This window comes from Pseudorca crassidens, chromosome 19, assembly GCF_039906515.1.
Source record: "Pseudorca crassidens isolate mPseCra1 chromosome 19, mPseCra1.hap1, whole genome shotgun sequence".
In the NCBI taxonomy this organism is placed as follows: Eukaryota; Metazoa; Chordata; class Mammalia; order Artiodactyla; family Delphinidae; genus Pseudorca; species Pseudorca crassidens.
Genome location: NC_090314.1, coordinates 12,537,260 through 12,561,300, shown reverse-complemented (window position 1 = coordinate 12,561,300; position 24,041 = coordinate 12,537,260). Strand labels below are relative to the sequence as shown.

The 24,041-nt window shown below is 43.4% G+C and overlaps 1 protein-coding gene and 1 long non-coding RNA gene across 2 annotated transcripts; one reads left to right on the top strand and one right to left on the bottom strand.

The window, feature by feature from the left end:
• Positions 1-421: 421 nt before the first annotated feature.
• Positions 422-14,358, bottom strand: ZFP3 (ZFP3 zinc finger protein). The gene is made up of 2 exons (XM_067715667.1): positions 14,041-14,358; positions 422-5,167 (listed from the first exon to the last, which is right to left on the bottom strand). The coding sequence occupies exon 2, from the start codon at positions 5,157-5,159 to the stop codon at positions 3,648-3,650; it is 1,512 nt and encodes a 503-aa protein (XP_067571768.1). The 5' UTR covers positions 5,160-5,167; positions 14,041-14,358; the 3' UTR covers positions 422-3,647.
• Positions 13,707-23,052, top strand: LOC137212363 (uncharacterized). Its single transcript, XR_010937472.1, has 4 exons — positions 13,707-13,869; positions 16,796-16,830; positions 18,675-18,941; positions 22,927-23,052. It is a non-coding gene; the product is annotated as an uncharacterized lncRNA (long non-coding RNA).
• The last annotated feature ends 989 nt before the right edge of the window (positions 23,053-24,041 follow it).

Here is a 24,041-nt window from a genome sequence, read left to right as displayed (position 1 = left end):
ATGGGTTCGAGCCCTGGTTCAGGAAGATCCCACATGCCGTGGAGCAAGTAAGCCTGTGTGCCACAACTACTGAGCCTGCATGCCACAACTACTGAAGCCCACGAACCTAGAGCCCATGCTCCGCAACGAGAAGCCAAGCAATGAAGCCTACGCATCGCAACGAAGAGTAGCCCCTGCTCACTGCAACTGGAGAAAGCCCTCACGCAGCAATGAGAACCCAACACAGCCAAAAATAATTAATTTTTTTAAAAAAATAAATAAAAGGACAGAGAACAGCTTACGTAAAACCAGAAGCTACCAGAGCACATTGGGGGTACTAAGGTGAAATTTATAGGATGGCAGGAAAATGGCATACAAAGTCATATTAAGACCATAATGAAACAATGTACTTTGCAATATACTTAGAAAGGCATCAAATCAGTAAAATTGTAAAGAAATACTTTATTTACATAAAGTGTTAATATACCAGTAAAACTGTTTAATTAGGGAAGGATGAAAATGTACATGGTTAGGTCTGCAAAAATTCTGAAGGGTATTTCTGGGTATTTTGGTAGGTTTTTGAGATTGTGAGGCCTGGTATTTTTAATGGGTCTAAAATTAAGAAAATTCACATCTTTTCTTTCCTTGATAGAATTCTACTTGCACTAGATTATGACTACCAGTCAATTATATTATGGTCAGATTTTGGCTCCTAAGAAAATTGAGGGGGAGGGGGCAAACAAGGAAAAGAGAGAAATATTTCTGAGCTAGCTGGGTGTAAGGTGGATAAGGGCAGGTAGTGAGGTTACAGGATGTGTGTGTAGTGTATATAAAAGGTGGAAATAATTTCACTCACCAGAATTTCTCTTGGGAAAGAATTAATATATGTTGGAAAATTCTTCTTAGAATGAGAGGTGAGAACTTCTTCCCTTAATATGATCAGGCACAACAAAAATTGGTCACTAAATTGCCTTCTAGTGTTCCAATGAGCGGTCTGTTATTGAAGGGCCTAAAAAGGAGCTGAGGTGACAGCCCTGAGAGGGGAGGACAAAGAGAAAAACCTTCAGTGGCAGTTTGGCAAAGAAGGGACTGCTGAGAACGAGATGTCTAGTAGGATACAAACCCCCTTCTCCACCTCTTACACACCAGAATCTTGAGTAGAGTCCGTATTACTCATGGATATGTTTCTGTGAGGGGATCCTTTCTGGGGAGTTTGAAGAGGTGCTGAGTTCTATATTAAGGGCTGGCAAGGGGTGAATGTGCAAATAAAATATTCAAACACAGGAATAAGAATTTAAGGGAATAAGTAACATCCAGGTTTCACATGAGAAAGATATGTTTGGGTATAATTCAATTTGAGCTTGAGTGATGAAAAAAGGAATGAGAGCACACTGCACTTGTAAACACCCTATGGAAAGAGATGAGTTAAAGAACTTCTACTAACGTCTAACTACTAGAGACAGAGGTACCTGGAAGGATGTGGAAACTGTGTAATCAACTTTTTTCTGTTTGTTTTGATATGGACTTTTTTTTGTCTTTACTGTATTTGTTACAATATTGCTTCTGCCTTATGTTTTGGTTTTTTGGACTTGATGCATGTGGGATCTTAGCTCCCCGACCAGGGATCGAACCCACACCCCTGCATTGGAAGGCAAAGTCTTAACAACTGAACTGCCAAGGAGGTCCCCATCAACTGTTTTACTTGTACAGCCCTTTTCTCAAGCCAAGAGCATGAGCCCGGGGGTGGGGGCACATATTGGGGTACAGAATAAACCCACTTGATGGGTTTTGGCTATGACCAATTATGTTTCCAAGGACATGATTTAAATCCATTATATTCAAATTCATGTAGTAATTAATAATGAATAGAAAATGTACAAAGGATTTCGAATAAGGCAGTAATGCATGCACCTATTCACAGTACAACACAGTGCTTAGGAGCACAGCTCAGGGCTGGAGTCTTGGCTCTAGCACTTACCAGCTGTGTGATCATGGGCAAGTTACTTGACTTCTCCCCTGCCCCTCACCTTTCAAATTGGTGTAAGAGAACCCACATCACTGATGGTTGTGCAAGTCTGTAAATTAACTAAAAAGCATTCAACTGAACACTTAAACAGGTGAATTTTATGGTATGTAAATTATACCTCAATAAAGCCGTTTTGTTTGTTTTTAAAAAAAGAGTACTCACACCATAGGGAGGCTGTGAAAACAAAAAATGTAAACTGTCTGGCACTCTGCCTGGCACATAGTAAAAATTCAATAAATACTAGTGATTAGTATTACTGTAATAAAGAGATTAAAGAATAAAACACTGAAGATATATAAAGTTAAATTTTTTTTAAAGAAAAAAGGAATTATTGGGCCAGTTGAAACTTGAGATCACTTAGTTCAACTCCCCTCATTTTACAGATGAGGAAATTAGGGATCAGCAGGTGAAGTGCCTTATTCAAGGTCTAGTTCTAAGACCAGACCCCAAGCAAGCTGGATCCCCATTAGTGCAATTCCCACTACCATTCACTGCCTCAGAAACATTGACACATGAAAAATTGAGGATGTGTTTCCTTGAAGAAAAAAAAAAAAAAAACACGTAAGAGAACACAGAAAACACATGTAGAAATGCTGAAGAAAGAGAATTCCAAAGCCAAGGGCAAATTGAGAAGAGGCTGTCATATCCTGGCCTATTAGCCAGGGACCCCAGCAGTGGGGCCCAGGTCATGAGCTTAAGTGCTTTGGCAAGGCAGGGTCCTGGTCAGTCAGGTGAACCAGCTCATCACCGTGGCCAGGTGCCTAGTGACAATGAAGCTGCAGTCCTCTTTGTTATTTCCTGACACAGGATCTGTCAGCAGCAACACAAGCTGGGGCCCAAAGTGAATGCAGAGACCCAGAGTTCTTGGGAGCACTCAGTCTGAACGGCCCTGAAATGAGAAAGAGCTGCAAAAGAGCTGCTTCTGCCCATGCTGAGTAGTCTGGCCCCACTTGTTTATCCCCTGGCCTTGCTAATCAGCCCCTCTGGATTCTGAGGGCCTTCACTTACAATCCTATAAATTGCTTGTCAGTTTCCTCTATCATGGCACCCTCTCAGATGACTAAGGAAGCCTAGCAGGAGATGGGAAATGACCCAAGCTTCCCGCTTCTTCATTAATGCTGCCATCTTCCAAGGGAACTTGATAGCAAGTTTGGAAGATTTTGAAGCTAATAAAAGCTTACTAAATTCCAATGCTAAACAGTGGGAAAGAGAGAGGTGTGTCTTCTAGGCCATGACTTTAACATTTCAGGGGTAATATTCGAGGGGTCAACTCTGTCATTCCTAGGAAGTGGTGGAATCATGTTCCTCCATTTTTCCTGAACAGTAACAATTTGGGCTAGATGGCCAGTAAAGACCCCTAATGTTATGTGATCCACTAGTGGGGAGGGAGGAAGGAAAGGAAAAAGGGATAGTGGAGAATTAAGGCCTGAAACAGCTTTTATGATTTAACTCAGTACACTGAAACTTCTCAATGAATAGTTCATAAAAGTGCCTCAACCTTTTTGACCAACTGTTTAAATAAAAATCAGTAAAAGGACAGAGGAGGTTCTGTCCATTCATTTGATCTGAGAACTTGGGGTACAGACTGAGAACAATAAGTCTGACTTTAGCTTTTCCACAGAAGGCTTTCATGCTTTGCAGATCATTCCATACAGTGAACACTTTGATGTCGGAGGAGGTGAGAACTCCGACTAAAGGTCTTCTGACATTCTTGGCACTCGTAAGGCTTCTCTCCAGTGTGAATTCTCTGATGTATGATAAGTTGGGAATGCTGGCTGAATGTTTTCTCACACTCATTACATTCATAAGGTTTCTCTCCAATGTGAATTTTCTGGTGGAGAAGCAGCTCAGAGTTATCCCAAAAGGTTCTGGCACATTCATTACACTGATGAGGTTTCTCTCCAGTATGAATTCTCTGGTGGACAATAAGGTGAGAGGTCCGCCTAAAAGCCTTTCCACACTCAAAGCATTCATAGGGTTTCTCTCCAGTGTGAATTCTCTCATGTCTAAGAAGTTCTGAGTTTCCCCTAAAGGCCTTCCCGCATTCCTTACATACGTAGGGCTTCTCACCAGTATGTATTCTAATATGTCTAATAATCTCTGAGTTCTGGCCAAAAGTTTTCCCACATTCATTACATTCATACGGTTTGTCTCCTGTATGAATTCTTTGATGCCGGATGAGCTCAGAACTCTGACCGAAGCCTTTCCCACATTCATTACACAGATAGGGTTTTTCTCCAGTATGAATTTTCTGGTGTCTAATGAGGCCTGAGCTATGCTTGAAGGCTTTGCCACACTCATTGCATTCATGATATCTTTCTTCAGTATGAATTCTCTGATGCTGAATAAGCTGTGAGCTAACCCTAAAGGTCTTCCCACATTCATTACATTCATATGGTTTCTCCCCAGTGTGGATTCTCTGATGTAGAATAAGGGCTGAATTCTGACTGAAGGCTTTACCACATTCTTCACATTTATAAGGTCTCTCTCCAGTATGAATTCTGTGATGGTGGATGAGATGTGAACTCTGAATGAAGGCCTTTCCACATTCATTACAAGCAAAGGGCTTCTCTCCAGCATGAATTCTCAGGTGCCTTCGAAGGCTTGAGTTAGTTCCAAATGTTTTTCCACATTCTTTGCATTCAAAGGGTTTCTCTCCACTATGAACTCTCATATGCTGAATAAGATGTGAGTTTTGATTAAAGGCTTTCCCACATTCTTTACATGTATGAGCCTTTTCTCCCAGAGAATTTCTATGTGTTTTATTAGGTCCTAAATTCTCTATGAAGTTTTGGCCAGAAGCAGCAAATGTGCTAACTGCCTCTGCTGTAGTATCTCCCTGGTACGTGATCAGGTTTGAGCTAGGATTGTAGGCTCGCTCACTTTCATTATTCTCATGGTCTTTCTCACTTGAGGGTGATTTCTTAAAGATAATCAACCCTGATGCAAAGTCTCTCTCCTCAGGGGACACCTGCTCCAGAACCTCTTCTGTGGACTCTCTGGAATGCTCCTCCAATATGTCTTCTTCACATGCTGCTCCAAACTCGTGACCCTGATAAACCACCTTTGGAAGTTTTTCTAATATTGCCCCATGTGGTTCAGATTCTTCAGAAATTTCTTCCTTGGGAATTACCTCCTTGTTCTCAGTCCCCATCTCACAATCTGAAATGAGAGAGGGTAAGTCTGTGAAGTGGCTGTATCACAGCTAAATGAAGCCAATACTAGGGAGTATGGAGCTTGACATGGTTCTGACAGCACCCAAAAGCACTCTCTGTATCTGGTGAGATTACAGGACGCTGTTGAAGAGAAGAGAAAGATTTAGGATTATGGTGGACATGCTACACAAAGAGCAGACGCTGACTGAGAAGAGTGAGGGAAATTATCAGAGGAAAAGATTTAAGGAGAGAATAGGAAATGGATGGTAAGAAGATGCTGATAAAAGTTCCATAATATTAACAGTGAATTGAGGCAGAAACTGAGGTTGGTAATAAAAACATTTAAGGAAAATTGTGGCCATATTAATAGATGGTATATGGAAAAGGTTGGAAAAGGGACAAAAATGACTAATATAACCTTTGGGTTTATAGAGGAAGAAACCAGAAATGAGTAGCAAGAAGAAATATCTTTAGCCCAGTTCTGTGGCGCTCACCAACTCTAGAGAATAGGGGATTGTATATGTTGTAGACATTACCTATTCAAAAGGTTAATGTGACTTAGCTATAACAGGGACAGAAGGAACCACCCTTGGCTCCCATATATTTGGATAAAGTATGGTTCTAGCTTAATTTTCTCCAGATGGTTACTAAATTGTATCAATACCTAATTTTCCCTACTAATTTGAAATGCCTCCTATACCATAGTCTAAAGTTCCATATATATCTGGGTCAATTTCCAGGCTCCATTCAGTTCTATTGATCTATTCCCTCTCTAACACCAAACTGTTCAACCTACTGTAGCTTTAAATTTTTTAATATGTTAGAGAAAGTGCTCACTTGTTAGTCTTCTTTTTCAAATATTCCTGTCTATTCTATTTTTCCAAATAAATTTTAGTATAATTTTGTAAAATTTCCAAACTTACCCTGATGTTTTTATATCCATCACGTTTCTGTATGTCTTCTCTTTTAGTGAGTTTTTCTTATATTTTCTAACTGGTTGTTATTATATATGTGTGTGTGTGTGTGTGTGTGTGTGTGTGTATACACATATATATATACATACATATAGCAATGCTGTTGATTTTTACTTACTAATATTCTAATTGGTCCCTTTATACAATTTTCTTAGCACTTTTTTTTTTTAGTTTTTTAAAAATTTATTTTATTTATTTTTGGCTGCACTGGGACTTCGTTGCTGTGCGTGGGCTTTCTCTAGTTGCGGCGAGTGGGGGCTACTCTTCGCTGTGGTGCGCAGCCTTCTCAATGCAGTGGCTTCTCTTGTTGCAGAGCACAGGCTCTAGGTGTGCAGGCTTCAGTAGTTGTGGCACGTGGGCTCAGTAGTTGTGGCTCGCAGGCTCTAGAGCACAGGCTCAGTAGTTGTGGTGCACGGCTTAGTTGCTCCGCGGCATGTGGGATCTTCCTGGACCAGGGTTCGAACCCGTGTCCCCTGCATTGGCAGGCGGATTCTTAACCACTGCACCACCAAGGAAGCCCCTCTTAGCACTTTTATAAATCTTAAAGCCTATACTTTTTTAAAACTTCTAAAAGGCTGTGGCAAGGATTTTTAGTTGTCTATCCCAATCTCCACTCTTCCCCACCTCATCAGCAACAGAATAATGAATTTATTTTTGTAGCAATGAGGCTGCCTAAAGAAATATATTCTCAGACTTCTTTACAGCTAGATTTGGCCATGTAACTAGCTTCTGGCCAATGAGACAGTAAAATGCAAATGACAGCACAAGGGACTTCTGGGATATCTCCTTAAAAGTAAGGGGATACATTTCTTCACCCTCTTCTGTGCTGTGCCTGGGGCATGAAGTGATAGCTGAAGTGCCATCCTGGACCATGAGTTCACCAGCATACCTTACAGTGGGACAAGAACAGGAAGGCACCTGGGTCCCTGATGACTCTGTGGAGCTGCCATACTTGCCCTGGAACGCCTGCCTCTGGACTTCTTTTATCTAACAGAGAAACAAGCTTTTTCCTTGCTTAAGCTATTATGGTTTTTTTAATTTATGAAGCCAAACTTGCTCCTAATTGGTACAATGGCCCCAAGGATTTAGCTGTCCCCTCACAGAAGATCCAAATGCTGGGGAAATGAGCCCAGCTTCTGTTCAGGTATTAAGCAACCGGGAGCTAATATTGAAGAGGAGAGGCCCTTTGCCTAGAGCAGTGCATCTGTGCACCACAGCAAATCTGAGCAACACAATCCTCCCATCGATAAAAGTGTTAATTGCAGAAGGTGATTCTCAAGGGGGAATGGGGCAGCTATGGGACTTCATCCTTATATTGCAGGGTCATGGAATGGTTTTTAAGCCAAGGAATGACACAGTTCATGGTCAGATTAGCATTTCAGGTAGATATACACAAGTGGCCATTTAGTGGCTGAACCAGAAAGCAGCAGACAAGGACATAAAGGAGATCAGTTAGAAGTCTGATGCAGTCATCAAGGCAAAGGGTGATGAGATCTAACTAGGGTAATAGTGGTAGTGTGAATGAAGAGGAAACAGACTAGAGAAGTGCTTGAAAGGACAAATTCTCTAAGACTTGGGGTATGATTGGATATAGGTGTAAGGAAGGTGTAATTAGATGGATAGTGATACCACCAAGGTTGGGAATATTGAGGAGCAGCTACGTTAGGGGGGAAGATGATAAATGAGCTGTGTTTTGGACAAGATGAGTTTCAACACATCCATACAGAAGTACCAAGGAATCAGTCAAAATATATTGGTCTAAAGCTTAGAGCAGTCAGGACTAAAGATACAGACTTGAGAGTACTCAGCATAGACAATAATGAGTATAGTTGTGACAACTGTCAGATACTGAAGACAGAAACCTAGAAAGCCAAGGCCAACATTGAAGAGTACTCCAGTTAACTTCCATGTTCCCCTCCAGATCTTTCAACTTTTCTTCACCCTGTTCTCTGCCCCAGAAGGTAACCTATATAGCACTCATCAAGGGGCCCTCTGGCTTCCAGTTGTGTTCCACCAATGGGGAGCCCTAGCAGGAGGTTGGAAGGAGGGAGGACAGTGAGGTCAGAGTATTTATCCTCCTGGTTCCTTCCTATGAGATCACCTTGGGTTCATGGTGTCCCTCAATTGAAGTTCATTACTCCTCTCAAGGAATCATCCTACCCAGTTGTCTCTGTGGGCTCCAGGCCCTCCCCTACCTCTTGCCTCTTCTGGCCTAGGGCTGGTGACTACTCTGCTATTGCCAATCCCAGCTTTCCTCAGTATCCTGCCTACACCTACATCTTTTATATTAACTTCTTTGCAAATAAACCCTTCTCAAATTATCCTAATTTGAGCGAAGTACCTGTTTCCTATTAGGACCCTAATGATAAAGGGGTAGGTAGAGGAAGAGAAGCCTGCCAAGAAGAGAAAGAATGGTTAGTGAAGTAGGAGAAGAATCAGAAAAAGTGTCATATAAGTCACCAAGGCAATGGCAGAGGGAATTACAAAGCGTTACACACAGTTGATAGATCCAGTAGGATAAGAACTGGAAAACATCTGCTGGGACAATTAGATGGTCACAGATGACATGTAAAAACAGAGTCAATGGAATGACAGAAGCAGAAGCCAGGTAGCAGTGGACTGATTAATTAATTTGCTGCTTCTTTTAAAAAATCTGGGTGAAAGGAGAGGACCAAGATGGGCAGTAGTGTAAAAGGTCAAAGAAAGTCAAAGAAGAATTTTCTCTGATGGTAGAGATTTGAACATGTTTATATTAGAAAGGATGGTGCCAGTAGAGAGAAAGGTTAAGAGGGAAGAAAAGATGAGATTACTGAAGAAATGAAGATCCTGAGAGGCAGGAGAGACTGGGGTCAAGTGGTGAGGGAAGGGGAAAGGGGTGATTTTGGGGTGCCCTTTGTACTGCCCCTTTTCTCTGCCCAGCCTCCAGTCATCCACAGGATCATACCCTCTGGCCTCCCTAATCACTCAGGGGTGCAGCCCTGGTAAGCCCTCTTTCCTGACACCTGGAAGGAACCTGATCTCCTACTGAAATCCTGAAGTGTTGGAAGCTCTTTGCGCTACCCCTAAAAATGACCTGGAATCTTCTTCAACTTTCCCCCACTCAGCGCCTTCTCTAATTTTCCCCTGGAATAAGGGCAGGCACACAAAAACTGCATTTCTCCTTTTCACTGAAATTTTTGAAAATTATAGGTAATGTGTACCTATGTAAATGTAAGAATCCATTGTAGAGAATTTAGCTATCTTCATCCATTGTACTATTTGAGTTAGAAAGCACTGTCTTAAATAAATTTCTCTCTAATGCTCAGCCAGGAACAAGTTCTACAAGCTGGTACTTCAGTCCCTATCTACTTCTGACCCCCTCGCTGGCCTTTCCTTTTCACCAGCATCTCTCCTATAGTTACTTCTTTTCCAACATCAAGCTCCATACAAAGTCAGCCTTCATAAAACCCACATCTGTCCCACACCATATGGAAAAATCACGTGTCCACAGTAAAACAAGATGCAAGACATAGAAGTTAGGTATGTATATCTATCCCCAACTTCAACACCTGGTTCAAAATTCTAGTCCAGAAAGTCTTCCCCAACTAAAATTTGCCCCCTCTGACTATTCTTTTACTTTGCATTCCACCAGAGACACGATATTAATGCCATTTGTTAAATATTGTTTTGTTTAATAGACACCTTCTCATACACAAATCAATGCCATCCTCCTTTTTATTTTCTTTGGATGCACTGTGCAGCATGCAGGATCTTAGTTCCCTGACCAGAGATCAAACCCATGCCCCCTACAGTGGAAGCACAGAGTTCTAACCACTGGACCACCAGGGAAGTCCCAAAGCCATTCTCCTTTTGGTTGATTTTCCAGAGGCACAGATACACATTAGACCTCGTCCTCATATGGAAACACTCTATTACTCATAGCATAAATTTAAATTTCCAAACATAATTTCTTATTCCAAATTTCTTATTTCCAAACATAATTTCTTCTTCACTTTTCTAAATTTGAAATTAGTTGTTTCTGGAGAGAGATAAGATGGATGTGCCATCTTAGGAGCAGGACCACTCTTGGTCCTCAGTCTGGGGGATGACAAGCATCTACTGGGTCTCCATAGTTCAGAATAGGGTCTTCAACTCTGCAGATCTGGAATTTTTTTTTTCAATGCACTCAGAAATCCTCATTCACAAAATACTGATGCATAAACCAAATATCCACCTATTAATTAACCATGAGAAATAAAACTTCAAAAGGACCATACTGTCTACATGAGAAGCCACCACATAAAACCCTAAAAATTGTTTAGTTGGCTTACAATCACAGCAGGAAGATTTTTTTTTTTTTAATGAACAATGCTTAAATAATGATTCTTGGCCTGGAATTAGGTTAGATGAAGAAACGTCAACTGGAAAATCTCTAAAAATACTAACTTCCAGGTCCCACATCAGACCTCTCAGAGTCAGAATCTCCAGGAGTAGGCAAAGGAATGCGTATTTTTAACAAGTGCCCAGGTGATTCTGATGCCCTATCAGGTTTGGGAACCACTGTGTTAGACAGTCTGAGTGACTGGAGTTATCTAACTCTCAGTCTGATGCATCCATCTCTACCAAGGTCTGGTCCACCAAGCAGATCAACACATGTGCAAAGCAGCAGGATTACAGATAACACTGTCAGTTCTTGCTCTGCATTCTTTTTTCCTGCCCTCCAACTTGACCCCTCCCCCAACCCTACCCTAAACTTCTGGGAGCAGACAGGGAATATAATACAACTGATTAGGTCACATTTCCATTACGCTTATCAGACTGACCCTAGTTACTGTGACTGGACCTGAGTTTGCCCAAACTGCCTAAATCAGAGTTTACAGCAATCTCTTAGGATAGCAATATCACTTAGTCCTCTAAACTTATCTGCCAAAAACATATTGTGATTTTTAGTAAAAAATCATTGAATAATCTATCAGCTGACAGCCTGATTAGGTCTTTTTTAAATGTTGTTAAAAGCAAAGATTGGAAAGAATTAAAAAATTTAAAAAAAGCAAAGATTGGGACTTGAGGTATAAAAGGTCCAAGAATCATTTACTCCCTCAGTAAATTGTCCCCCTGTGTGGCACTCCAGAGGTTTTTCCACCCCAGAGTGATATGCTATAGTAAAATTAAGGAGGGCATGGGTGAGAGGTATGTCTTTCTTCTGTAAAGGAGGAAAAGAGCAATTGTGAAAAAGGAGGTGGAAAAGAGAAATCTATAGGCCACAGGTCCACTCTCAAGCACACTGGTGGTAGGCAAGGGTACAGACTTAAGTCAAGGATCTAGAGACTGATGTCCTTTCAACAATCCATGCACTTACAGATGTTACAGAAAATGTTTGTGGACTCCCTCAATATATGTCATTTGAAGACTACTGCACTTAACAGCATTCTGGGCAGAGCATGGGGTGAGCAAAGCCTCAGAGACTTAGGAAGTACAGGAGGAATAAGAAAAGGAACAGAAAGAACATTCTGACCTCAATGTAGCATGTGCAGAGTTGGGGTAAAGAAGGAGAGAAGATAAGTGAGGACGCACTAAACTTCTGGGGAGTAATGAAAGCTCTTACTATGTGCCAAGCAACTTACACACATTCTCTTGTTACACCCTTACAACCTCTTGCTGAGACAAGTATGCTGGAGGCATCAGTGTAGAGAGGAGTGAAATCAGCCCATCGGAGTGCTTTCCTGACTTTCTCCATCAACACTTTTGACAGCCCCAGAGCAGGCTGGGAATCTGGGGACACGTGTGGTGGAAGAATGAGAAAGTGAGGGACTTGAGGATGTTAGCCAGGACACAGTTGAGATGACCAAGTGAGACAAGGAGACAAATGAAGTGGGGGAAGGAGGGAAGAGTGGAGGTTACAGACAGGGTGAAGGATGTGGTGAGCATACGGATCCAAGGGCAGGAATCCTGCCAACTGGCATGACGTTTAATTTTGAAATGTCAAAATTTATAACATACCAAAAGTAACATCCTTTGCAACTATTCAAATTCATGATGAAAAAATGATGAAACATTTTGGATGTCAACTTACAAACACGTAAGGGGATACACAAAGCTTTTCAAATTATTTTATGGGATATTTGAGCAAAAAAGTTTGCAGTGGCCTCGCACTCTTTGCAGGAGATCTGACCTCACCCAAGAGCTCCAGGAGTGAGCTCCAAATGAGTTAACCCAGTTAAGTTAATACCATTCCCCTTGCCAGTAACTGTTCAGAACAGTAGGGATTGTTTCAGGAATGAACAAATGCCTTCATCTGGGTCAATGATACTCTGAGGAAGTTTGCTGGGAACTTCTGGGAATAGTTTCCTGCCGTCCTGAGAGAACCACAGTAGAGACTTCTACATATTGTTGCCTGGAACCGCTGCTGCCATTTCACTACCAGCTGTGGATGAAGGCAGGACAAGCTGAGACAATTGAGGGGAAATGGAGCCAGCAGGGCCACTAGATTCAGTCATTCCTGAAACCACTTTACCTCTTGACTTCCAATTATGAGAGCTTATACACTAGTATTTTTTAGGCCAGCTTGAATTGTATCCTGTGACTTATAGACAAAAGCATCTTAATTCATAAAAATACTTTCCCTTAACTTCTGAAAGGTCAGATCCTACTAAATACTCAGTATCCAGTACAAGGATCACCTCCTCCCCAAAGTCTTCACTTACACCTGCAGGAAGGAGGTTATCTCTTGGTCCTCTGAATCAGCATTTCACTCACCTCTTTCTTTGTACTACAGTTATCATGTCGCTTCCTGTTCACTGCTCTCCAATGGCTACAGAATAAAAACTTCTTAACATGGCTCATCATGCCTTCCTGGTCAGGTCCCTGTCTCCCTTCCCATCTCCTGTCCCATGCTCTCCAATGACAGGTGGGAGCTGCAGTCATGCTCAGGGTGCTGCAGTTCAAACACTTCTTATTCTTTAAAGCTTCTCTGCCTTTGAGAACAGGTTATTCCCACTTCCTGGAATACTACTGCCCACCTTTTACACTTAACAAACATCTACAAGACTCAGCTCAGACACAGAGAGTCCTCTCTGTCTTCTTCTCTGTCCCTAAGACTCCTTCACCTTGTTGCAGCTACCTCATTGTACTCTTACTCTATTTTCATCTCTGCTTCCTTCTTCAGACCATGAACAAGGATGATGTTCTATTCATCTTGATATTCCCAGCGCCAAGCACATTTCGGGTACCTGCTAAATATCTGTTAAATGAATTTGTGTAAATATCTTATTTACATAACTAATCTGTGACACCCTTGAGGACTATCTGGATAGTTCATTCATTTTTTATCTAAAGAGCCTAGATCGGTGTCTGACACATAGCTGACGTCAATAACTATTTGTAAAAATAAGTTCCTTCTGCCAATCTGGATGACACTTAATTTAAAGCACTGTTATCCTCTTTTCCTCTGTCCTCCTGGTTTCCACAATCAAAAGGCTCTATTAACTCTGCACTGAAATCTGTCTCCTTTCCGTAACTAACCCTCTTAAACCAATATCCGGCCCTGGGCACAGTCTGCCAGGAGGCCTGAAGTTTATAACACTGCCCGCCATTTCGTCCCCGCAGCTTACTTGGGGATGGAATGTCAGAGGAAACCACAGCTCCCATCATCCCCCACGTAAGGACACCCCCGCGGAAGGGGGTGTCCCTGCTGCTCCTGTGCCCGCGGCTGACAGGCAGGGAACCAGGACGGAGACGGACCCTGGTCGCGTCCAGGGTATGTGCCGGTGGGGACCCGGTGCGGAGTGGGGAGACCATAAAGTCCAAGGTCACAGAGCGAACCCGAGTCAGGCACGGGCCTAAACGTCGGGTTTTCGCGGGGCTCGTGGGCCAGGGGTTCGGGAGCGCAGCACCCTCCACCCCCGGCCGGGACAGAATGAGGTCTCACCTCAGGCAGCTACCGCCCCACACACGCTCCCCTCGGGCTCCCCGCGCTGCTCCGCCCGCTGCCTCAGAACCCGCAGCTGTTGTCTGGGTTTCACTGGCTATGGGCACCAGCCACTTCCGGTACCCGGGCGGCACACCAGCCAATCAACGCGCGCCGCACTCCCAGGAGGAACAGGTGGTCGGCAGGCCGGGGTCTCCTCACCCTTTCCAGGCTTGCTTTGCGCCGGTTCTCGCGCTCACCCTAGCCCCATCTCGCCGCTGCCCTGCCACACCACCTCTCTGAAGTGGCCCTGTGCGCCTGGCGATGCCCCACTTCAGCCCCAGGATCACTGACGAGCTAGGTCCTCCGAGTTTCCTAGAAAGGCTCCAAGGACGCACTTCCGCCCTGGGATCGGCCGCTCTGCGCGCTGCTGTCGCTCCCCAAGCATTGATCTGTACTTGAGAAATTGAAAGTTGGCTTCGCTTTCTCACCGGGCAGAGATCACGCGCCCCCCTGCATCCCTTATCCCGTCACTCCCTCCCTTGAACTACACGAGTCTGGTAAACACAGACCCCTACATCCTAGGAACAGGCCAGTCATCTGCTGGGGGCGAAGGGAGACCCGCTCTTGAAGTCAAGGAGGGCTTACTGGAGGGAGTGATGTCTGGGCTGAAATCTGAAGGTTGAGCGGGAATTACCCGGGTCAAGAGTGAAGGGGACAGCGGTTCCGGCAATGGGAACGGCATTCTCCCCTAGCCTCCTTATTTCTTGAACAGCTTGACCCTTCTCAACTCAGCATCTTTGTGCTTGTTACTTCCTCTGCTTCTTGTTATTCAGGTCTCACTTCAAAGGTAACTCCATAGGAGAAGCCTTCCATCCTATCTAATGTTGCCTCAAACTATGATACCCCTCCCAAATATCAGTTACAGGGAAGGACTATGATTGGCCTTGTTTAGGTCTGGTGCTCACCCCTGGACTAATCATTGTATTCAGGGGAAAGGGATAGTAGGTTTAGCCAAATCTGGGTCACTTGTCTGCCTCAATTGTGGGGGCAGTCTTCTGTGTTTGCCTCACCATAATCCTATGGAACAGGGAAGGGAGTGACTACTCACAGAAAGTGATATTATGTATATATCTAGTACACCACCTATCAGGAAAAAAAAGAAAAAAGAAAGAAAGGGGAAAAGAAAGCTTTTGCTTGAGTTCATGGGATTAGGCCCTAGACTATAGGGTCCATCACTTTAGCCATTCTCACACCAATATCCTTAACTCCTTTGCCCTACTGTCTGCAACTGCATTGGAAGTTTGTTAACCCTGGATCAGTTGAAATGTCCATTTTCCTTGCCCAGGCCACTGACAGCTGGTGGGGAAAATCGTACATTTTGGAGAAGAACCCCAAAATAAATTTATGGTCTCCACTTCCCAGAGGTCTTTCACTTCTGCCTAGAAATCATCTTGTTTCCCTAGTCAGCTTGTCTACCATTTTCATGATTGCTGTTTCAACCTTCTTCATTCTGCTTGAACCTCTGTCCAAGCCATGACCCACCATCACAATCACTGCCACCTGCATTCATCCCAAGGAAAGATGTCCATACTACGAGAGTATCCTGCCACAGACCAAGAATGGGAGACATTTGGTTCTACTGTATTTATCTAGTACACCTACATTAACAGTCTTCTGTCTCAAGAACCTAGATCAGTAATTCTCAATCTTGGCTGCACATTGGAATCACCTGGGGAGATTTTTTTTAAGTATGTTTTTATTAGTGAGCAGTATTCAATTATTTGAATACACCACATTTTTTTAATCTATTCACTTATTAATGTTCAGGTGGTTTCTTGTTTATGGCTATTACAAAGTTGCTAAGAACATTCATGTACACTTCTTTATATGCACAGATGCATAAGCTTTTATTTCTCTTGGATAGCTGCCTAGGAGTGGAATGGCTGTATCATATGGTAAGCACATATTTAACTCTTAAAGAATCCAGCAAACCATTTTCTAAAGTGGATGCACATTTTACATTTTCACCAGCAGTGTATGAGTCTTTTTCCTCCACATCCTCGCCAACACTTGATCTGATCAGTTCTTTTTTTCTTTTTCTTTTTAAATTGAGCATTACAATAGAGATCTAGTGGCCTCTTATAGTGGTTTTACTTTGTGTTTCCTTACTGACTAATTCACCTGGGGATCTTTAAAAATATTGATGTCTGGTGCCACCCACATAGATTCTGTTGAAAATGATATGAGATATAGTCTGGGCTTTATTGTTTTGTTTATTTCCCAAGCAATTCCAATATGCAGCCAGCAAGGTTGGAAACCAATAGCTTAGGTCAGTGATTCAAAAAGTGTGGTGTCTGAATCAGCAGCATCTGGAATGATGGTTAGAAATGCAAATTCTCAGGCCCCACCCACAGATCTCCTGAATGAGAAACTCTGGAATTAGAGCTGAACAATCTGTGTTTTAACAAGCATTTCAGGAGTTCTAATGCACTCTAAAGTTTGGGTATCACTGGTGCAGACATTAACAGTGCTTCATTTGATCAGCCCCTGTACGTGGGTTAAACAGGAAAAAGATAGGCTGTATCCTCCTGGATATTCCCCTGCCTACCATCTGCTTCATTACACTAGCCAATTTAGGGGCCATCTGGAGTAATGGGGACCTACCAAGGGAAGGAGGCCAAGGCATATGGTCCACAAATACCATTCTCATGCCCAGTGTGTATGAGGATGTGTATGACTAGGTAGGGGCTGATGTTTCACTGTCTCCTAACAGGTTCAGGACTTCCATCGAATTGAGTCTTATTACAGGTAAGTATGAGAAGTTTTGCTCCTTTTGAAAAAAATGGCAGGTAGGAACGTTGGCCGCCCTCTTGAATTCACACAGAGACAGGTACATGGAAAATAAAAGCCATACTGCTCTTGCTCGACCTTGTCCCTTCTATCCGTGGAAGATGTGGGAAGGAGGGCTACCAGTACTGGCTACTCTCCTATCTTATACTTCAAAACCGTGTCATTTCTCAGATTAGTTTACAGCTCTGATGTGGACCTAAGTACTGATCATAATTATATTTTCTATTGTCTATGGACCATATTCCAAACTACTACCAAAATATTAGTAACAGCACTCAGTGTCCCCTGAGATTTAAATAACATTGTGAATGTAAGTCATTGTTAGGATTCTGGAAGAAATGACCAAAAGCACCAACCCTGCAAACTTTCAGGTCTTTCAAAACCCTTCTCTCCCAGGTGAATAACCCTGGGCCAGGACACAAGGACACTGGCTTGGATAGCTTTCTCTTCCTGTAAACTTCTCTTACCAACTCCCCACATCCACTTCTTTTATCACTATCACCTCTCTCCTTGATCCTGCCTTCCTTTCCTTTCAACTGCACCAACCTCATAGTACATCCTACAGACCAAAATCTCACTCAGCATGACACAAATGCATCTAGCCTTATGTGACTTAACCATTTCCTACAAACATACCTTTCCCCCCATATAGACAGAGCGTTCCTTGAGAGCCAGCACTCTGTTACATGTCCCAGAGAGGTGCTGGCTGTGCTGGGCCCATGTTTAGTAGAAACAGGCTGACCTGAAATATTCATATCTCACCTCCACACACTAAAGCAACTGGCTGAAGCTGAGTCGAGGCTCAGTTAAGTCTTCAGGGAATCCCCTGGCAGTCCAGCGGTTCGGACTCCACGCTTCCACTGCAGGAGGCACAGGTTAGATCCCTGGTGGGGGAACTAAGATCCCTCAAGCTTTGCAGCAAGACAAAAAAAACACAAAGTCTTCAGTGTTCCCCTTGCACCTCCAGCTATGAAGATGCAAGGAAGTAAAACAAAAAGGCAACTTCCTTTTCTAGAGTTACAATTACCCCAAGGAGCTCAGGGCAACCGATTCTGAGCCTGATCCAGCAAGGTCATGTTATCACTGAGCCAAGATAGCAGATCCTTCTTGGGCAAGTTCTAAACCTAAGAGCGTCCTCCAGGGTCCTTGTAAGGTCCATGTCTCTCTCTCAGGTGAAACCATGGCCCCTTTCACATGGGATAAAATGCAGCAACACCTGAAAACCTTACTCTCCCAGTACCTGCTCCATGGTTCAGTGCCAGGTGGAGAGACAGAGAAGAGAAGGCTGCCCTGGCAGAGGGGTCAGTGCTGGGCTTTGAGGAAGGCAAGCCGGAGGTGGTGGGAGGGGATGCACTGGAAATAGACAACAGCAGAATGTACAAGGGAGCAAGTGATCAGAGGACAAACCAGGAGCCCCAGGGTACAAGGTTCCTCCCCAGGGCTCTGGAGTCTTCACAAGGTCAGCAAGATAATGAGCCCACTGCCACCAGGGCTAAGACATGACTGAGCCCTGACAGTGCCCCTGCCCACCGAGCCTGCCTAGAGCCTGCTTATCACAACACTTCAGGAAACTGCTACTAAGTAGTCTGAATTCCCATATGAGTAGAAATTATTTGCCATCCAGGCCAAGGCAGTCCTACATGAATATTTCTGAGGCTCTATTTTGAGAAACAATATGGGAGGAAAATCAAGTCCAAGTGTCTCCCACCATCACAGGGACATATAAGTTTCCAATGTGACTAGTGAACCTGAAGGAGGCCAGAATGACTCCTCACTCTGTCTTCATGGTTTTGTTTTCCCAGCTCAAGATACAACCCCTAAAAATCATGGATGATATTCGGAAAAGATGAAAACTCTAACTCGAAAAGATACATGCACCCCAACGTTCATAGCAACACTATTTGCAATAGCCAAGACATGGAAGCAACCTAAATGTCCATCAACAGATGAATGGGTAAAGAAGATGTGGTGTATAAGAGACATTGGAATACTACTCAGTCATAAAAAAGAATGAAATAATGCCATTTGCAGCAACATGGATGGACCTCGAGATTATCATTCTAAGTGAAGTAAGTCAGAGAAAGACAAATCTCATATGATATCACTTATATGTGGAATCTAAAAACATGATATAAATGAACTTATTTACAAAACGGAAAGGCTCACAGACACAGGAAACAACTTATGGTTACCAAAGGGGGAAGGTGGGTGGGGAGGGATAAATTAGGAGTTTAGGATTCACAGATACATACTGCTATATATAAAATAAACAAAAAGGACCTACTGTATAGCACAGGGAACTATATTTAGTATCTTGTCATAATCTATAATGGAAACAAATTTGAAAGAGAATATATATATATATATCTGAATCACTTTGCTGTACACTGGAAACTAACACAACACTGTAAACCAACTATACTTCAATTTTAACAAAATCTTGGATGCAATATTCAGTCCTTCAGCAAGATCCCTTCTCTATGATGCAACCTTTCTCTCAGGCTAATGCAATCCATTTGCCATCTCCCATGCTCTGTTTATTTGCTGTTCATAGTGTATTTTCTCTTACGCCACATGCCTGCCCACAATGCTGCCCTTGGGTCCACTGCCACTGAAATCCATAGCTGTGATGACACCTCAGGGTCTTTCTCAAGCAAAAGGATCCCTCTGTCTCTGAGGCTTAATTCTGCTGCCAACACCCACACGTCTTCTCTCTAGATTTATCTCGGGCTTGTTGCCTTCCTCCCTCGTTCAAACTCTCTCTGCAGTAGTGAGTCATTCAAATGATCCTTAACCTCACTACATTAATGCCATCCGTATATGATATCATGGTGTACAGATCTTATTCAAGTGGGCAAAATACAAGCTTTGAGGCATGGTTTAAAAGAACGATAAATCCAAACCTTACAAATACCTAGCAGTTTACAAAGCCCTCTCATATAAACTAGCCATGATCAGGGTCTCTGGAAGCTTAGGCTATCTATGGCAACTGTAGAAAAGTCTTTCACAGGTGATGGTGACCCAAAGGATTCAGCGACTTGTCCAGGTTTACTCAGGTCAGAAGAGGGGAGGGGGCTTCCCTGGTGGCACAGTGGTTAAGAATCTGCCTGCCAATGCAGGGGACATGGGTTTGAGCCCTGGTCCAGGAAGATCCCACATGCCGCGCAGCAACTAAGCCCATGTGCCACAACTACTGAGCCTGCGCTCTAGGGCCGTGAGCCACAACTACTGAGCCCATGTGCCTAGAGCCCATGCTCCGCAACGAGCCCCTACTCCGCAATGAGCAGCCACTGCAATGAGAAGCCCGCGCGCTGCAACGAAGAGTAGCCCCTGCTGGCCACGCAACTAGAGAAAGCCCACACGCACTCAGCAACGAAGACCCAACGCAGCCAAAAATAAATAAATTAAAAAAAAAAAAAGACGAGGGGAGACTAGATTAGCACCCACATCTTCAGACTCTCCTCACTCCAATCTGGCTGCCCTCCTAAAGTCCCACTGAATACACATCTACCTCCATCTCTTCATGGGGCTCGGTTTTGTCCAGGCCTGTTTTGGCACTATTTTGACCAAGAGTCAGCTGCAGAGAGGAAATTTCAAATGTGACATCCAGAAAAATCCACATCTGCCTTACATGTACACAAAGTATCTCCCATCTACTGGAATAAAATCCTGCATGATGAGGGTGTTTGGGTTACTTATCTGGCTTCCCTACTTCAAGACCCGGTTCCAAAAAATCACATCCACAAAGACTTCCCTGATTCCTCTCTTCTCATTTCAGTCGCTCCTCCACTGTCCTCCTGACCCCTGGCATTTGGGCTAATTTGACCTTTTGGATCTTGTATTCTCTTGTAAGACTATTTGTCATCTCCCCACCTAGTGATAAAAACCCAACCTGCCCTCTGGGATTTTGCCCAGAGCACAGCGCTGAGCAGAGACAGTCTGTACATGTTGACTGAGAAATGTTTACCTGGAAAAGTCTTCTGTGATTAAACTGAATTTTAACAATGGCCTCAAGGAGCAGTACCTTAACCCAGAAGAGTAATGGCAGGAACTGGGGGCACAGGATAAAGCTGGTTACAAGAGCAAATATAGCCAGCTGGCTTTGCAAAGCTCCTTATATCCCACTAGATCAGTAGTTATCATGGGATTGGTAACTTTTTCACAGGGTGATAAGGAACATTAGCTGACCCTAGCGTCCACAAGTTCTACCGAATATAGGAGGGTCAGTGAACCAAAATGTAGCAACCAGATGGATCAACCATAAAGCTTTGTTAATTTCATTCTTTAATTTTGGATAGGGCCACCCCTGGATAAGCAACAATCAATCTTATAAAATTATACATTCTAGATAGTCAAACTAGACCTTTCCTTAATCATGATTGAGTATGTAATTTGACCTACCGTGCTGGACCCCAAGGGAGGACACACTGATTCAGGCAGTATCTTTGGTGCCAAGATGTTGAAAGAATCTGGGATTGTTTCCAGCACTAGAGGGCAACTGTTGAAAGTCTCCAGAGCCCAGAGGGAAAAGCAGCATCCCTGGAGGAGATGGACAAACAACCTTAAATTAGGCAAATACGTCACACCTCCCATCATCCTAACAAATACTGCTTAATATGAGATGTGGGTTGTTAGGATGAAAGAAGAAAGGGGCTGAACCTGGAGGAGACTGGGATTCATGGAGAGGGACATAAATGATTATATTAGGTCTCGTCAAAATCGGGGGATTCCCTTCCCTTGACAAGGCCTAAGTGTGAAATTACGTGAGACAATGTACATTTCAACCCCTCAGAGACCAGTCAAAGGTCTATCCTGCTCCTTTAGAATAGCACGCTCAACAACAGTGCGCAATGTCCAGGTATGGCTACATTTGTTTCAGCCCTCAGCTTGTGGGACTAGCCTTCCACCCTAACACCATCCAACAGATGAATTCTGTTTTATATCCTGAGATATAGAACGTCTGCCTTGTGGGGAGGAGAGCCAAAGAGCTTTGCCCAAAGCCAGGCATTTGCTTCAAAGGGGGAGGTGTTCTGACTTCTGAGATCAGCAGCAGAAACCACATCCATGCAAAGCTCCATGACCTCCTTTGAAGCAGGTTTAATGAGCAGATCCTTTCCTATTCTTTGGTAGCAACATTAAACCACAAAATGTCATAATTTTAGGGAATAAAAAAAAATCCCAGGCTGCTCTGTAGACCAAATATTTCAGAATTTCTGGAGGTGAGGTGGAAACGTCAGCAAAGTTCCCTTAGGGGGATTCCAAAGTGCCCCAACTTAAGAATCCCTGGTTAGACTATTGGGGAGCCACCTGGATCTGGGACCAAGTTGGCTTCTCTGGAGTTCAGGTGCTCCAGGCAGGTGTAGATACCTGAGTGTAAGTGGCCTCCTGACAGGAAGGAGGAAGAGGGGCAGGCATGCCCTTTAAAGGGTTAGGTCCCAGCTCCTGCTTTGGAGAGGTGAAAAGAGTATTGGATTAAGCATCACAAGACCTGGATTCCGGTTCTGGCTCTGCCATTTAGCATTTCTGGGACCTTAATAAGTGACTTAACCTCTTGGCTTCCTTATCTGAAAATGGGCAGACGTGCCACGTTTGCCCATGATATGCCTGAAGAGAAAACCACCAAGTACAGAGTTGACAGTTTTAGGCAAGAAATTAGTTTCTGGAGACATCACATAATTTAAGGCAATTTCCCCAAAAGGAATAAAGATAAAGTGAGCTGGTGTCATCACGTAGCTCATAAACCTATAATCAATGAATATGTTTTGCTTTAAGGCTATGTTTATGATGTATACAATTTCACAAGGTACTCTCTCCTAAACATATAGGATCAAGTGGCATAGCAGTTCTTGAAACTTTTCTACGGAGTTTTATTACATCTCACTTTCATTTTTCAATGCTAACATTAGCACCATTACACAATAGGTACAAGGGTGAGGTTATAGAATGCAAAAACATTTAAAATTATAACAGTACATTTTTGCCACCTTTGTAATTCTTTGTTTTACCTTTTTTTTTTTTTTTTTTTTTTTTTTGGCCGCACTGTGTGGCTTGCAGGTATCTTATTTCCCAGACCAAGGATCGAACCCAGGCCCCCACAGTGAAAGCAGCAAGTCCTAACCACTGGACCACCAGGGAATTTCTTTGTTTTATTTATTTTAAATAAACTTTTTAAAATATAAATTTATTTATTTTTGGCTGTGTTGGATCTTCGTTGCTGTGCGTGGGCTTTCTCTAGTTGCGACGAGCGGGGGCTACTTTTTGTTGCAGTGTGCAGGCTTCTCATTGCGGTGGCTTCTCTTGTTGTGGAGCACGGTCTCTAGGCATGCGAGCTTCAGTAGTTGTGGCGCGTGGGCTCAGTAGTTGTGGCACACGGACTTAGTTGCTCCGCGGCATATGGGATATTCCCGGACCAGGGCTCCAACCGGTGTCCCCTGCATCGGCAGGTGGATTCTTAACCACTGCGCCACCAGGGAAGCCCTTAAATAAACTTTTAACTTTAGAACAGTTTTAGATTTATAGAAAAATTGCAGAGGTATTACAGAGAGTCCCATATGCCCCACACCCAAGTTCCCATATTAACATCTTTTTATGTATTATTTATTTATTCATTTATTTATTTTTGGCTGTGTTGGGTCTTCGTTGCTGCACTGGGCCTTTTCTCTAGTTGCGGCGAGCAGGGGCTACTCTTCGTTGCGGTGCTCGGGCTTCTCACTGCTGTGGCTTCTCTTGTTGAGGAGCACAGGCTCTAGGCACGTGGGCTCAGTAGTTGTGGCACACGGGCTTAGTTGCTCCACAGCATGTGGGATCTTCCTGGACCAGGGCTTGAACCCATGTCCCCACATTGGCAGGAAGATTCTTAACCAGTGCACCACCAGGGAAGTCCTCCCACATTAACATCTTACCTGAGAATGGTACATATGTTACAATTAAGGAACCAGTTGAGCCACTGTTATTAACTAACATCCATATCTTATTCATATTTCCCTAGTTTTTACCTAACGTCCTTTTCCCATGCCAGGATCCCATCCAGAACACCACATTGCTTTTATTTATCATGCCTCTGTAGGCTCCTCTTGGCTGTGCAGTACATTTAAAAATAACAGCTCAATCCACATCACCACAGGAGGTGCAGAAGCAAATCAAAACAACTGCCAAGTTCTCATAATACT